Source organism: Carassius carassius, chromosome 32 (assembly GCF_963082965.1).
Source record: "Carassius carassius chromosome 32, fCarCar2.1, whole genome shotgun sequence".
NCBI lineage: Eukaryota > Metazoa > Chordata > Actinopteri > Cypriniformes > Cyprinidae > Carassius > Carassius carassius.
Genome location: NC_081786.1, coordinates 200,001 through 215,871, shown reverse-complemented (window position 1 = coordinate 215,871; position 15,871 = coordinate 200,001). Strand labels below are relative to the sequence as shown.

The window sequence follows — 15,871 nt, the reverse complement described above, 5'->3', positions numbered from 1 at the left end:
GTTTAGTTCAGTGGTGTTTGTGTGTGTAGCTGATTGTGTTTGATGGGTGGAGTTTATTTCAGTGGTGTTTGTGTGTGTAGCTGATGGTGTTTGATGGGTGGAGTTTATTTCAGTGGTGTTTGTGTGTGTAGCTGATGGTGTTTGATGGGTGAAGTTTAGTCCACTGTGTGTGTGTGTAGCTGATGGAGTTTGATGGGTGGAGTTTAGTTCAGTGGTGTTTGTGTGTGTAGCTGATGGTGTTTGATGGGTGGAGTTTAGTTCAGTGGTGTTTGTGTAGCTGATGGTGTTTGATGGGTGGAGTTTAGATCAGTTGTGTTTGTGTAGCTGATGGTGTTTGATGGGTGGAGTTAAGTTCAGTGGTGTTTGTGTGTGCAGCTGATGGTGTTTGATGGGTGGAGCTTATTTCAGTGGTGTTTGTGTGTGTAGCTGATGGTGTTTGATGGGTGGAGTTTAGTCCACTGTTTGTCTGTGTAGCTGATGGTGTTTGATGGGTGGAGTTTAGTTCAGTGGTGTTTGTGTGTGTAGCTGATTGTGTTTGATGGGTGGAGTTTATTTCAGTGGTGTTTGTGTGTCTAGCTGATGGTGTTTGATGGGTGGAGTTTAGTCCACTGTTTGTGTGTGTAGCTGATGGTGTTTGATGGGTGGAGTTTATTTCAGTGTTGTTTGTGTGTGTAGCTGATGGTGTTTGATGGGTGGAGTTTAGTCCACTGTTTGTGTGTGTAGCTGATGGTGTTTGATGGGTGGAGTTTATTTCAGTGTTGTTTGTGTGTGTAGCTGATGGTGTTTGACAGGTGGAGTTTAGTCCACTGTTTGTGTGTGTAGCTGATGGTGTTTGATGGGTGGAGTTTAGATCAGTTGTGTTTGTGTAGCTGATGGTGTTTGATGGGTGGAATTTAGTTCAGCTGTTTGTGTGTGTAGCTGATGGTGTTTGATGGGTGGTGTTTAGTCCACTGTTTGTGTGTGTAGCTGATGGTGTTTGATGGGTGGAGTTTAGATCAGTTGTGTTTGTGTAGCTGATGGTGTTTGATGGGTGGAGTTTAGTTCAGTGGTGTTTGTGTGTGTAGCTGATGGTGTTTGATGGGTGGAGTTTAGGCTACTGTTTGTGTGTGTAGCTTATAGTGTTTGATGGGTGGAGTTTAGTTCAGTGGTGTTTGTGTGTGTAGCTGATGGTGTTTGATGGGTGGAGTTTAGTTCAGTGGTGTTTGTGTAACTGATGGTATTTGATGGGTGGAGTTTAGATCAGTTGTGTTTGTGTAGCTGATGGTGTTTGATGGGTGGAGTTTAGTTCAGTGGTGTTTGTGTGTGTAGCTGATGGTGTTTGATGGGTGGAGTTTAGTTCAGTGGTGTTTGTGTGTGTAGCTGATGGTGTTTGATGGGTGGAGTTTATTTCAGTGGTGTTTGTGTAACTGATGGTATTTGATGGGTGGAGTTTAGATCAGTTGTGTTTGTGTGGAGTTAGGTGACGGGTGGAGTTTAGTTCAGCTGTGTTTTGTGTGTAGTTAGGTCACGGGTGGAGTTTAGTTCAGCGGTTATTGTGTGTATTTAGGTGATGGGTGGAGTTTAGTTCAGTGGTGTTTTGTGTGTAGTTAGGTGACGGGTGGAGTTTAGTTCAGCTGTGTTTTGTGTGTAGTTAGGTAATGGGTGGAGTTTAGTTCAGCTGTTTGTTTGTGTAGTTAGGTGATGGGTGGAGTTTAGTTCAGTGGTGTTTTGTGTGTAGTTAGGTGACGGGTGGAGTTTATTTCAGCTGTGTTTTGTGTGTAGTTAGGTAATGGGTAGAGTTTAGTTCAGCTGTTAGGGGAATGAAACGTCCAAGGTTCAAACCTAAGGTCTGAACCTGGTTGTGCTCGGTCCATTCGTCCACTGACCACTAAACGCCGATCCAAGCCAGGCCAAGCTCACAGACACGCACCCCCCGAGTAGTCCAGGGTTAGAGTGGTTAGGTTAAGGGCCGTGATGTCACCGTGGTTACTGTTGGGTAAGTTTAGGGACAGGGCGGGTATAGCCACAGGGGTTACTGACGGGTAGGTTTAGGGCCAGGGTGGGTATAGCCACAGGGGTTACTGACGGGTAGGTTTAGGGCCAGGGTGGGTATAGCCATAGGGGTTACTAACGGTTAAGTTTAGGGTTGTGGTGTGTTTGACCATAGAAAAGAGGTGTGCAAGTCTAAAAAAGAGAGTCAAAAGGGTAGCAAAATAAAGAGTAGAAAGATAGAAGAAAGAAATCTCAGAATTATGTCTCATTCAGTCCCCTCGGGTGCAGGGTATCCAAACGTTTAATCCATCTACTCTCGGCTCTCAGGCGTACTTTCAGAGACCATAGTGGATTGGTTTGGAGCCCTGTGATTCGGAGGGAGTCGAGGCCATGAGCCAAAAAATGTTTAACCAGGAGCCTGCGTTTTTCTATTTTGTGTACTATATTGTGTGCGTGTTGGCATGCTCTCACTCTCAGTTCATTCTTGGTCTGGCCGACATACTGCTTTCGACATTTGAGACAGTATATGAGATAAATACAATTTACACTCTCATGTGACAGAGAATGAGACAACTTGAAAACCTGGCCATTAAATCTGTTCTTGACCCATCTCGATGGGATGAAATATTTGCACTTGCCTATCCGGCCTTTAGGCGAAGGAGTCGGGAGTTTGCTCTGTACTAAAACATCTAAGATATTTTTGTTCCTCCTATAGGCCGCGATAGGTTTATGGTGTTGTAGAAAATTTGTGGAAGTCAAGAACCGAGTAAAATTAGATTTAATGGCCTGGTTGAGCTGTGTACTGAAGCACGAGTAATGTGTCACCAAAGGTATAATTTTATTCCTGTTTGTCGTGTCCGGGGCAGGCAGAGATTTAGGTGTGTCAAAAGATTTAAGTATATTTCTCAAGAAAGAGCGTGAGTATCCGCGTTGTGTCAAGGCCTTGAAAAGAGTGTTTGTTGCTGTAAAGAAAAATGTCTGTTCTGTGCAAATGCGTTTAAATCTGAGTAATTGTGACTTCACAATCCCCCTGAAAGTGTGTTTAGGGTGGAAACTGTGTTTATGTAAGAGTGAGTGTGTATCCGTCTCTTTAAAATATACTCTAAAATCCAGCTTTCCTGTGGAGAGGAAGTTGGGGCCCTTATAGGACACGACGTCCAGGAAATTGACCTCAGAATCATTAACTGTGAATTTGATCTTTATTGAGGTTTGGTGTGTATTCAGATGTTCAGTAAAAGTGACAAAATCAGCCATCGAGTGAGTCCAGACACCCCAGATGTCGTCCAGAAACCTATAATAGGCAAATGGTTTTTTCTCTGCTGAGGCTAAAGCAGACTCTTCCCAGTCCGCCATAAATATATTGGCGTACGAGGGGGCAAACTTTTTGCCCATTGCAGTGCCTTTTATTTGTAGATAAAATTTGGAGTCGAATTCGAAATCGTTTTTAGTTAAGTTAATCTCAAGCAGTTTTAAAATGTAATCATCAGGTCTTTTAGAATCAGGAAATTTTTTCATGAACTTTTTGACTGCCTCAAGGCCAACTTCTGTCTCAATGTTAGTATATAAACTATCGATATCAATTGTAAAGAGAATGGCGCTTGGAGGAATTTTTAATCTGCCAATTTTGGAAATAAAATCATATGTGTCTTTTAGATAACTGGGGTGTCTGATAGAAAGAGGGTTGAGAAAGTGCTCTAGATACTCAGCAACATAGTAAGTTTCACTGTTACAATCCGAGACGATAGGTCTTCCTGGAGGTATCTGAAAGGGGATACTCCAGCCCTTGGGTGCCTTATGTATTTTAGGTAATAAATAAAATCTTCTAGGCCTAGGTGGGCCGTCACCTATTAAATATTCCTTCTGAGCCCCATTAATGATTTTCTTCGAGCACATTTCTTCTAAAATTTCTCTTACTTCATCGATGGTCTCTGTATATATCGGTTCTTCAAGAGCCCGATAGTGGTCACTCACAGCTAGTTGTCTCTTAGCTTCATAAATATACTGATCTCTGTCTAGAATCACTGTAGAGTTACCTTTATCCGCCGGTTTTATGACGATATCTCTGTTCTTTTGTAAATCTAAAATAGCTTTCATCTCTCCCTTCGATAAGTTTCTGTTTTCTTTGATACCCCAATTGATGTGTTTGTATGCATATAAATCAGCTCTAATGATGTTTGATATTTCTTTGGGGAGGCTGGACAACACTGGCGACCAATCTGAGGCGTGAGTAAAAGGGAGTTTCTTTTTCGAGATACTCTTCCCTTCAAAAAAGGTTTCTAGTTTCAGTCTGCGATGATACGTTTGAAGGTCTTTTAACAATTCTATTCTTTGTGTCTTAAAACCGTGCGGAGTAGGAATAAAAGAGAGTCCTTTCGTCAGCACTGAGGTTTGTTCTTCACTGAGAACCAGCGACCGCGAAAGGTTTATAATGAGTTTGTTGGAGCCACCTATTGGGCTTGTGCTGAACGGCAGTTTAACGCTGTCATCCAGAGTTCAAGGATGGCCCTCGCTGTCGCTGGTTTCCAGTGGACACCATCACCCTCAACGTGAAAGAGTGCTGACGGAAGTGCAGGTATGGAATTCAAGTGATTCTTTATATGAGTGTTCAAGTGCTCTAGTATACCCTGTTCCCCCTGGGGGAGGGTCCTCGAAAAGTTGATGAGAGGGAATAGAATCTCTGTCCCAGGCATTCTTTTCTTTATAATACTGTACGCCTTCTGCAATTCAGTGGTGGCTGACATGCGGTATCTCTGTTGTCTGTTGTTAAGACCAAACGCAACAATCATTTTTTCTGGTACCGTCTCGAGTATAGCTTTCTCAATCAGCGTGCCCGCATGGTGAATCTTAGCCCCCGGGTAGCTTTCTACCTGCAGATCGGGGCAGTTGGACGCTGGGAACCTAGCTAAGTTTGAGTCACCGATTATGACAAATTTTTTGCTGATTTTAAGGTTCCAGTCTGTTAGTTTACGTTTCGTATTGATGTGTCGGTTAGGTAAACTCCCTGGAGTCAAGGGTAGCATGGGGATTTTCGTCGTCACCCTCAGTGTTTGAGGTGTCGTGAGTGGTGGTGCCTTGCGCATGCTGGTAAAGATGGGCGCAATTCTGGGCAATTCAGGTGATGAGTTTTCAGATGCTGTTTCCCGATGTTCCGACTCCCCGATCTGTTGCGCTGCTTCCTTTAAAAATTCATGTAAAAGTGCAGATGGCTCAAGATGTTGATCTGAGTGGTCAGAGAAGAGAAGGTCGCTGGAGTGAGTCGATCCCGTCTTTTGAAAGGGACAAGGATATGAGTCCTCCTCCCCATCAGGAGCCAGAAGGGCCACCACGGGTTCCTCCAACCGCTGGGGGCCGACGAAATCCATCTGTCGGTCCACCTCAGCAGGAACAGGAACCCATGTGGGCTCCTCCAGAGGGGGCAGGGTGTCCCTGCAGTGCTTCTCTTTACGGGTTTTTTTAGTTGCTCTTTGTTCGAGAGGAGGGAGTTCTGTTGCCTGTATGGGCTGGGACTCTATCTCTCGTGTGTTATCCGCCTCTTGAGTCAGAAGGGGTTCAACAGCCTGTATGGGCTGGAGTGTTTCTTGAAGGCCCACCGTGGGGACTTCCTCATTGAGCGGCCAATCCCCCCTGACTAATAAACCCGGAGAAGTCTGAATCTCAACAGTATGCGATGTAGTCTGAGTACGAATCAGTGAGTCAGTGGTGATTACACGTGGTAATGTTACTGTGGCACCTGCAACCTGTGTGGCAGTAGTGACAGGTACGCGTGTTACTTGTGGTGGTGAAACTGTGGTGCAAGCTGCCTGCGCGGTGGTAGCCACACCACTGGTGGATGCGTGTCCACCCCGTGTCACTACCTCCGCGTAGGTCGGTGCACATGCATTCTCAGTTCTGAGTGTAACCGAAGAGTTTGGCATTTCTGCCGTAATGAGAGCTTCCGCCTGCTCAATTGACTCTGGAGTGATTCGACTGTGAAAATTTCTATTAGCCCAGCCGGCAGCTATCTCAAATGCCTTTGGCCAATCATGGTGGTTGTTCTGTGTACGAACATTTTGTAGAGCTTCATCAATCAGAGTTTCGTAGTGTTGTTTGTGTGTGCAGCTGATGGTGTTTGATGGGTGGAGTTTAGGCCACTGTTTGTGTGTGTAGCTGATAGTGTTTGATGGGTGGAGTTTAGTTCAGTGGTGTTTGTGTGTGTAGCTGATGGTGTTTGATGGGTGGAGCTTATTTCAGTGGTGTTTGTGTGTGTAGCTGATGGTGTTTGATGGGTGGAGTTTATTTAAGTGGTGTTTGTGTGTGTAGCTGATGGTGTTTGATGGGTGGAGTTTATTTCAGTGGTGTTTGTGTAGCTGATGGTGTTTGATGGGTGGAGTTTAGGCCACTGTTTGTGTGTGTAGCTGATAGTGTTTGATGGGTGGAGTTTAGTTCAGTGGTGTTTGTGTGTGTAGCTGATGGTGTTTGATGGGTGGAGTTTATTTCAGTGGTGTTTGTGTAACTGATAGTGTTTGATGGGTGGAGTTTAGTTCAGTGGTGTTTGTGTGTGTAGCTGATGGTGTTTGATGGGTGGAGTTTATTTCAGTGGTGTTTGTGTAACTGATGGTATTTGATGGGTGGAGTTTAGTTCAGTTGTGTTTGTGTGTAGTTAGGTGACGGGTGGAGTTTAGTTCAGTGGTGTTTTGTGTGTAGTTAGGTGATGGGTGGAGTTTAGTTCAGCTGTGTTTTGTGTGTAGCTAGGTGATGGGTGGAGTTTAGTTCAGTGGTGTTTTGTGTGTAGTTAGGTGATGGGTGGAGTTTAGTTCAGTGGTGTTTTGTGTGTAGTTAGGTGACGGGTGGAGTTTAGTTCAGTGGTGTTTTGTGTGTATTTAGGTGATGGGTGGAGTTTAGTTCAGCGGTGTTTTGTGTGTAGTTGGGTGATGGGTGGAGTTTAGTTCAGTGGTGTTTTGTGTGCAGTTAGGTGACGGTGGAGTTTAGTTCAGCGGTGTTTTGTGTGTAGTTAGGTGATGGGTGGAGTTTAGTTCAGTGGTGTTTGTGTGTGCAGCTGATGGTGTTTGATGGGTGGAGTTTAGGCCACTGTTTGTGTGTGTAGCTGATAGTGTTTGATGGGTGGAGTTTAGTTCAGTGGTGTTTGTGTGTGTAGCTGATGGTGTTTGATGGGTGGAGCTTATTTCAGTGGTGTTTGTGTGTGTAGCTGATGGTGTTTGATGGGTGGAGTTTATTTAAGTGGTGTTTGTGTGTGTAGCTGATGGTGTTTGATGGGTGGAGTTTATTTCAGTGGTGTTTGTGTAGCTGATGGTGTTTGATGGGTGGAGTTTAGGCCACTGTTTGTGTGTGTAGCTGATAGTGTTTGATGGGTGGAGTTTAGTTCAGTGGTGTTTGTGTGTGTAGCTGATGGTGTTTGATGGGTGGAGTTTATTTCAGTGGTGTTTGTGTAACTGATAGTGTTTGATGGGTGGAGTTTAGTTCAGTGGTGTTTGTGTGTGTAGCTGATGGTGTTTGATGGGTGGAGTTTATTTCAGTGGTGTTTGTGTAACTGATGGTATTTGATGGGTGGAGTTTAGTTCAGTTGTGTTTGTGTGTAGTTAGGTGACGGGTGGAGTTTAGTTCAGTGGTGTTTTGTGTGTAGTTAGGTGACGGGTGGAGTTTAGTTCAGCGGTGTTTTGTGTGTAGTTAGGTGATGGGTGGAGTTTAGTTCAGCTGTGTTTTGTGTGTAGTTAGGTGATGGGTGGAGTTTAGTTCAGCTGTGTTTTGTGTGTAGTTAGGTGATGGGTGGAGTTTAGTTCAGCCGTGTTTTGTGTGTAGTTAGGTGATGGGTGGAGTTTAGTTCAGCGGTGTTTTGTGTGTAGCTAGGTGATGGGTGGAGTTTAGTTCAGCGGTGTTTTGTGTGTAGCTAGGTGATGGGTGGAGTTTAGTTCAGCGGTGTTTTGTGTGTAGTTAGGTGATGGGTGGAGTTAGCAGATGCAGCAGCAGCTCGTGGAGCTTCAGTCAGATGCACAGCTCTAAATCGCTCTGACCGTCGCGCACTTTCTCAGATGAGTTTCTGTTTCCAGCGCGCTGAGTTAGGCAGCTGGAGGACTGGTTCATTTCAGCGATGTCCTGGTCGCGTGCGCAGCGGTAAGTTTGTGGGGTGATGTGAAGGTGATTATCAGCGGAGGATCGAGGTTCGAGCTGCGGGAGGATGAATGTATTTCCCCGGCTCGGATTCTCATTTCTGCTGCTCTTCTGCGCGTCTGTTTCTGCTCAAGGTGAAATATCGATATTAATATCTACACTATATTATTCTTACTTAACTGATTTAGTGACGCGCATCATCACTATCTGTTGCGTTTCTACTGCTGTCAGTCAACTGTGGTGATTAGGTGTGTTTATTTGTTCAGAGTGTTTGATCAATAAACACTACATCAACTACATGTGTTGAAGTGTGAGATATGATATATGACATGCCAGTGTTTATTCATCAGTAACGCGTGTGTGTGTGTGTGTGTGTGTGTGTGTGTGTGTGTGTGTGTGCGTGCGTGTGTGTGTGTGTTTAGGTTCAGAATGTGGAGCTGGATGTCATCACGGCATCTGTGAGCAGTCTGGAGAATGCAGGTGTGTGTGTGTGTGTGTGTTAGAGGTATTTATTCTTTTTAGAAACTATTGAACAATTGAATGCTGTCATTGTGTGAGAGATTTTAAACTATGCCTAGAGGAGTCTCACTTACTGTAGGCTATGTAACCCTAACCACAAAACCAGTCATAAGAGTCAGTTTTGTTGTTGTTGTGTCATCATCTGAAGCTGAATAAATGATCTCTCCAGTGATGTGTGGTTTGTTCGGAGGACAATATTTGTCTGAGATACAACTATTTGAAAATCTGGAATCTGAGGGAGCAAAAAAATCTAAATATTGAGAAAATCATCTTTAAAGTTGTTCAGATGAAGTTCTTAGCAATGCATATTACTTATCAAACATTACGTTTTGATATATTTACGGTAGGAGATTTACTAAATATCTTCATGGAACATGATCTTTACTTAATATCCGAATGATTCTTGGCATAAAAGAGAAATGTATAATTGTGACTCATACAATGTATTGTTGTCTATTTCTACAAATATACGCCTGTGACACTGATGACTGCTTCTGTGCTGCAGGGTTACGAATGTTCTTAAGAAACAATTAAAGGTCAGTGACACATATTGGAATGGATATGTGTGTGTGTGTGTGTGTGTGTGTGTGTGTGTGTTACAGGTGCAGAGCAGGTTGGCGCGGTGCGGTGTGTGATCAGTGTGTTCCTTCACCTGACTGTGTTCACGGAGTGTGTGAAGAACCCGGGCAGTGTGTCTGTGAGCGCGGATGGACAGGAGCCTGCTGTGATCGAGGTCCAGAGTCCTACAGAACTTTATAAAGGAGCATCAGCAGAGATGAACATGCATGGCCTGAGTTTTTAGAAATAGATTGATTCAACTCAGCACACTGTGATCTTTCCTCAGGATTCGTCTTCGAGCTTCAGCATGCAGCAGATGTAGTGTTGTGTTGTGTGAACGCTGGAGCTGTGCTGTGACAGTAACTGTGTGAATCTGTTGTTTTCTCTCAGAGGTTCACCGGTGTTCATCAAAGCTCTGCTCGGGAAACTCTACCTGTGTGGAGACCAGAGGAGGAGGACACGTCTGCCTCTGTTCTCCTGGACACACAGGAGAAAACTGCCAGCTGAAGAAAAGACTGTGTTCAGAGAACAGGTGCCTGATTCTCACTGAAGAAGAGACAGAACCACACACTGTGTCCTCTCTTAAACATCTCTGGAGTGAATAACTAGTCAGAAATATCTCATAGACTGCATAGATCATCCTTATTTGATCACATCTTTACACTTTTCAAGTCAAGTCACATTTATTTCTCTGTTTTATACAATACAGATTGGTTCAAAGCAGCTTTACAGTAATAAACAGGAAGATACCAGAATCAGTGATGCAAACTTCATCAAATTTTAAACAAACTCAAATTCCGCTGTAAATCAGATGACAGTGTAGTTTTTCAGTCAATATTGCAAAATTCTTCAATCATGAAGGAAATTTGACTCAGTTGTACAGCATAACAATACAGTTATTATTCAGATCAATTCCAGCCAAAAAACGAAGTGTTAAAGTGTCTAAGACTTCATATTTTCAAATTTAAAAAACTACATTTGTGTAACATTTTAATTAAAATATGTCACTTCTTTTGATATTTTGCTAGATGTGACCCTGGATCACCAAACCAGTCACAATTGAGATAAATGATCTCTCCACTGATGTGTGGTTTGTTCGGAGGACAATATTTGTCTGAGATACAACTATTTGAAAATCTGGAATCTGAGGGAGCAAAAAAATCTAAATATTGAGAAAATCATCTTTAAACTTGTTCAGATGAAGTTCTTAGCAATGCATATTACTAATCAGAAATTAAGTTTTGATATATTTACGGTAGGAGATTTACTAAATATCTTCATGAACATGATCTTTACTTAATATCCTAATGATTTTTGGCATAAAAGAGAAATGTATAATTGTGACTCATACAGTGTATTGTTGTGTATTTCTCCAAATATACGTCTGTGACACTGATGACTGCTTCTGTGCTGCAGGGACACAGATAATGCAAAAGTCATGATTTTCCAGCAGTTTTTAACTGATGTGTTTGCTCTCCTCCGCAGCTCTCGCTGTCAGAACGGAGGAACCTGTGTGAACACGAGTGACTCTTGTCTCTGTCCTCCTGGATTCACCGGCTCGTCCTGTGAGCTCCACATCAGCAAGCTCAAGCACAAACCCCGAGTGAAGGTGTCAGGTCCGGCTCACACTTTCCACAAGCAGCTGCAGCGTCCGGCCGAGTCTGATCCGCTGGTCACCCGCAGCCAGATCATCTGCTTCTCTGTTCTGGGTCTCCTCACCTGTGTGGTGATCCTGGTCACGACGGGCATCGTCTTCTTCCCCCGCTGTGAGACGTGGATGGCCAACACTAAGTACAGCCAGCTGGTGCGACAGCAGAGAGATCTGAGAGCATCTGACCACGAGCAGCATTCACTCAACATCATCCTGCCGGAGAACATCAAGATGAGCAACTACAGCAGGCTTTACACGACCATATGAAGCTGATCCATGACCGAGCGCTTAGGTGCTTTAGACAAAAGAGAGAACATGAGAAACAGCGAACCAGACACACAGAGAAATACATGGTTTCCAGTTAACTCTAGTTACACTCAGTGTTTGAGTTCAGTGACTAGTTCATGGTTAAAGCTGCATAAACAGATTCACCTTATCTTCATGTTTTCATCACCTGAGCGTTTCATTTCCATGCACATATTTACATGTGTACAAACGATTAATGTAGCACTAAATAAACCATTGTTTTCAGCTCCACAAACAATTATTAATATTTCTGATTGCTCATGCTGTCTTGACTGATATGGGTTTGCATTTTGGATTGTCTCTTTTTAACTAGGGCTTTCATTACTCACTGATGGATGTTTGTTCTTGTTTTAAGCATAATTTTATTCAATTTATAAAACATTTTGCATTTGCAGTAAATTCATGTTGATTTAAGAATATTTAGATATTTAATCATTCAGCAGAAGCTTGTATCCAAATCAGGACGATGGAAGCAATCGAAATCAACAAAAGAGCAATGATTCGCAAAGATAATTCTACTGGAAAACAAAAATACACAAGCGATATTCTTATTTGCAGTGTATGCAACATTTAAGGCTAATCTTTTTGAAGCATTCGTTTGTGGAAAGACGAAAAGTTTTTAAGACCCACAGAAACTTGTTTTCTTGTTAAATGAAGTTGTTTTTTCGGAACTCATTGTTAGATATTAACTATCGTTTTAAGCATAAACACACAAGACTTTAATATTCTTTATCTTCTGTACATCAGAGACTATATCACCATGCTGTGTTCAGGTCTGTTTATTCCTTCTTCTTCTTCTTTTATTTGGTCTCACAAGGTCTTATAAAAGAACAAAAGCTTGTCCTCTACACTAGCTCAGATTTCTGCTGGATTGCTGAGGGTTATTGGTGATGGAAGGAGGTGAATGTCCGCTCGTTAGTTCCTGGACCGTAGCTGGTCAGGGGACGGTCTTTGCTGCCATCTTCCGGTCAGACTCGGAATAACCTGCTCTTTCTCTGTTTCCGTCTCACCTCTGAACGCTTTTAATTCGGAATGAAATGAAGATGTGTGTCGCGGCTTCATGGTGAAATATCCTCGATGGAAGTGTCAGCAGGTGAGTGACGCTGATCTGATGTGGATATAGAAACATATATCTATGGTGTAAACCAGTGAGGATGTGTTTGTGTCGTTAGAAGCTGAGATGTTGGGACTGAGCTCATAAGACTCGTGTTTAGGACAGCAGTGTTATAAACCCTGGTCAGAGATGCATCCCACAGTTAGTTATATGACTTGGTTGGTTAGATCTATTGACTAGATTTCACTTTTAGCCAGTCATTTTCATTCTGAACGCGTGTCTCGTTTTGTTTCGCGTATTTTGTTCAGTTTGATGCCTGGTTTTGTATCTCATCGGTGTTTCCACTAAAGAATCTTTCCGGTTTGAATAGAGCTTGATGAAGATATAGTCCGATATATCGGGCGGTCTCAAATATATATTTCAATGCATTTCCTATCGCTAACATATGCTTTAAAATATATTTACGCAAATATGTTTCCAGGGTCTTTCTCTGGAAATGTCATTTTTTTTCCCCACAGCCTTTACAGAAATGTTACACGTAAAACATTTCAGGGTTAAACATTCTTTATATTTTAATATGAAACGATATATTATTTGAAGTTACACCTTCTTGAGCATCAATGTGGATTTATTTATTTAGGCTTATTATATAGAATTACAGACTGCACAAAACTGCTGGTCCCTACAGCTAAGTACAGATGGGAAGGTCAAAAACAGGGTCATCTACCGTTTAAAATAAAATATTGTCTTGATAACACAGAAAAATAAAAACATTTTAAGACATCTTGCCATACCAAAGGTGGACATTTCTGTAGAATTACCCTTCTATAAATATATATTTGTCCATTTTTGAAAGTACATTTTAGAAATATAAAAATATTTTTTATTATTATTTATTTTAATCTCAGAAAATAGATTGATATGCCACATTTGAAGGAAAACTTTATTGTCTGGAGCACATTTTAAAACAAAATGAATGAAGTCTGCTGTAAGACTGGAAATCTGTTTTCTTGCCATACATTTTTAGCTATATTTTGGTATATGAAGGCTGAAAATAAATATACTTTAAATTTCAAAAATAAGTTCCATCCAGCTTCAGTGTTTACAGCAGTATATATTTGTGTGTGAGGATGTATAGCTGTGAACAGCTGTAAACCAGAGGTTGAGCTGTGGTCTGAGGACAGCAGATGTATGGACGCTCCGCAGGGGTTATCTGTCAGCTCTCTGTGATGGAGACGTCTCATCCGTTTCTGTGTGATTCTGAAGCTGTTCCCATGAATACAGCGAGGACCAGCTGGAAACTCCTTTACCCCTTCATAGAAAAACATTTCGCTTTTGTCTCGGACTGTTTCCAGGAATTGAAGACCAGCGAAATGATTCTGAATGTGTCTTCTGTTCCTCTGGAATCCCTGCATGCTCTGCATACATAATACACACTGTTTTAGACACACATCAAATCTTATGAAATGCATCACACTCAACAATATAGTAACAGCTTTGACTCTGCAGATCCCATAACGAACAGAACGTTTGATTATTTGTGTGTGTGTGTGTGTGTGTGTGTCTGTGTGTGTGTGTGTGTGTGTGTGTGTGTGTGTCTGTCTCTGTGTGTGTGTGTGTCTGTGTGTGTGTGTCTGTCTGTGTGTGTGTCTGTGTGTGTGTGTGTGTGTGTGTGTGTGTGTGTGTGTGTCTGTCTGTGTGTGTGTGTGTCTGTGTGTGTGTGTGTGTGTGTCTGTCTGTGTGTGTGTCTGTGTGTGTGTGTGTGTGTGTGTGTGTGTGTGTGTGTGTGTGACGGTTGTGTCTGTGTGTGTGTGTGTGTGTGTGTGTGTGTGTGTGTGTCTGTGTCTGTGTGTCTGTGTCTGTGTGTGTGTGTCTGTGTCTGTGTCTGTGTGTGTGTGTGTGTGTGTGTGTGTGTGTGTCTGTGTGTGTGTGTGTGTGTGTGTGTGTCTGTGTGTGTGTGTGTGTGTGTGTGTGTGTGACGTGTGTGTCTGTCTGTCTGTGTGTGTGTCTGTGTGTGTGTGTGTGTCTGTGTCTGTGTCTGTATGTGTGTCTGTGTCTGTGTGTGTGTGTGTGTGTGTGTGTCTGTCTGTGTGTGTCTGTGTGTCTGTGTGTGTGTGTGTGTGTGTCTGTGTATGTGTGTGTGTGTGTCTGTGTGTGTGTGTGTGTCTGTGTCTGTGTGTGTCTGTGTGTGTGTGTGTGTGTGTGTGTGTGTGTGTGTCTGTGTGTCTGTGTGTGTGTGTGTGTGTGACGGTTGTGTCTGTGTCTGTGTGTGTGTGTGTGTGTGTGTGTCTGTGTCTGTGTGTGTGTGTGTGTGTGTGTGTGTGTGTGTGTGTGTGTGTGTGTGTGTGTGTGTGTGTGTGTGTGTGTGTGTGACGGTTGTGTCTGTGTGTGTGTGTGTGTGTGTGTGTGTGTGTGTGTGTGTGTGTGTGTGTGTGTGGGTGTGTGTGTCGGTCTGTGTGTGTGTGTGTCTGTCTGTCTTTGTGTGTGTGTATGTCTGTCTCTGTGTGTGTGTGTGTGTGTGTGTGTGTGTGTGTGTCTGTCTGTGTCTGTGTGTCTGTGTCTGTGTGTGTGTGTGTGTGTCTGTGTCTGTGTGTGTGTGTGTGTGTGTGTGTGTGTGTGTGTGTGACGGTTGTGTCTGTGTGTGTGTGTGTGTGTGTCTGTGTGTGTGTGTGTCTGTGTCTGTGTGTGTGTCTGTGTGTGTCTGTGTCTGTGTGTGTGTGTGTGTGTGTGTGTGTGTGTGTGTGTGTGTGTGTGTGTCTGTGTGTGTGTGTGTGTGTGTGTGTGTGTGTGTGTGTGTCTGTGTCTGTGTGTGTGTGTGTGTGTGTGTGTGTGTGTCTGTGTCTGTGTGTCTGTGTCTGTGTGTGTGTGTGTGTGTGTGTGTGTGTGTGTCTGTCTGTGTGTGTCTCTGTGTCTGTCTGTGTGTGTGTGTGTATGTGTGTCTGTGTGTGTGTGTGTGTGTGTGTGTGTGTCTGTCTGTCTGTGTGTGTGTGTGTGTGTGTGTGTGTGTGTCTGTGTCTGTGTCTGTGTCTGTGTGTGTGTGTGTGTGTGTGTGTCTGTGTCTGTGTCTGTGTGTGTGTCTGTGTGTGTGTCTGTGTCTGTGTCTGTGTCTGTGTCTGTGTGTGTGTCTGTGTGTCTGTGTCTGTGTCTGTGTCTGTGTGTGTGTCTGTGTGTGTGTGTGTGTGTGTGTGTGTCTGTGTCTGTGTGTGTGTGTGTGTGTGTGTGTGTGTGTGTGTGTGTGTGTGTGTGTGTCTGTGTCTGTGTGTGTGTCTGTGTCTGTGTCTGTGTCTGTGTCTGTGTGTGTGTCTGTGTCTGTGTCTGTGTGTGTGTGTGTGTGTGTGTGTGTGTGTGTGTGTGTGAGACGGTTGTGTCTAACAAGCACCCTTCACATCTGTATATAACACGACCCCTTGCACATTATTCGAAAGATTTATACTGTATGTATTGATTATGAAGTGATTTTTTTATAGTGTAAACCACACTAAAAGTCCTTAAGTATAATACTTCCAAGTTATTTAGGGTCTGGGATATTAGATGAAGATTTATATGAGCACACATCAGAAAGAGCTGACAGTAAAACAGGAAAGAAGCCATATTTACTAAGAGTGTTGGAAGTGATTTACAGTAAAGAGGCTGATCCATCAGAGCTGTCAGAGTCATGTGTAAAGTGGGTTACATGCACTAATCGTTCTGGGAAGCTTTGAAAGTCA

General features: G+C 43.1%; 1 protein-coding gene across 2 annotated transcripts; it reads left to right on the top strand.

The window, feature by feature from the left end:
- Positions 1 to 7,935: 7,935 nt before the first annotated feature.
- On the top strand, positions 7,936 to 11,118 carry LOC132113117 (protein delta homolog 1-like). Of its 2 annotated transcripts, XM_059520945.1 has the most exons (5): positions 7,936 to 8,210; positions 8,499 to 8,556; positions 9,198 to 9,328; positions 9,544 to 9,685; positions 10,639 to 11,118. In XM_059520945.1, the coding sequence occupies exons 1-5, from the start codon at positions 8,144 to 8,146 to the stop codon at positions 11,069 to 11,071; spliced, it is 831 nt and encodes a 276-aa protein (XP_059376928.1). In that variant the 5' UTR covers positions 7,936 to 8,143; the 3' UTR covers positions 11,072 to 11,118. The 2 variants fall into 2 exon arrangements, with proteins under 2 accessions (XP_059376928.1, XP_059376929.1); XM_059520946.1 differs by lacking the exon at positions 9,198 to 9,328 and having other exon boundaries at positions 8,040 to 8,210.
- The last annotated feature ends 4,753 nt before the right edge of the window (positions 11,119 to 15,871 follow it).

Coding starts and splice junctions, on each gene's coding strand:
- LOC132113117 (XM_059520945.1), top strand. CDS start 8,144: ATGAATGTATTTCCCCGGCTCGGATTCTCATTTCTGCTGCTCTTCTGC. Junction 8,211..8,498: donor CGCGTCTGTTTCTGCTCAAG/GTGAAATATCGA, acceptor GTGTGTGTTTAG/GTTCAGAATGTGGAGCTGGA. Junction 9,686..10,638: donor AGACTGTGTTCAGAGAACAG/GTGCCTGATTCT, acceptor TCTCCTCCGCAG/CTCTCGCTGTCAGAACGGAG.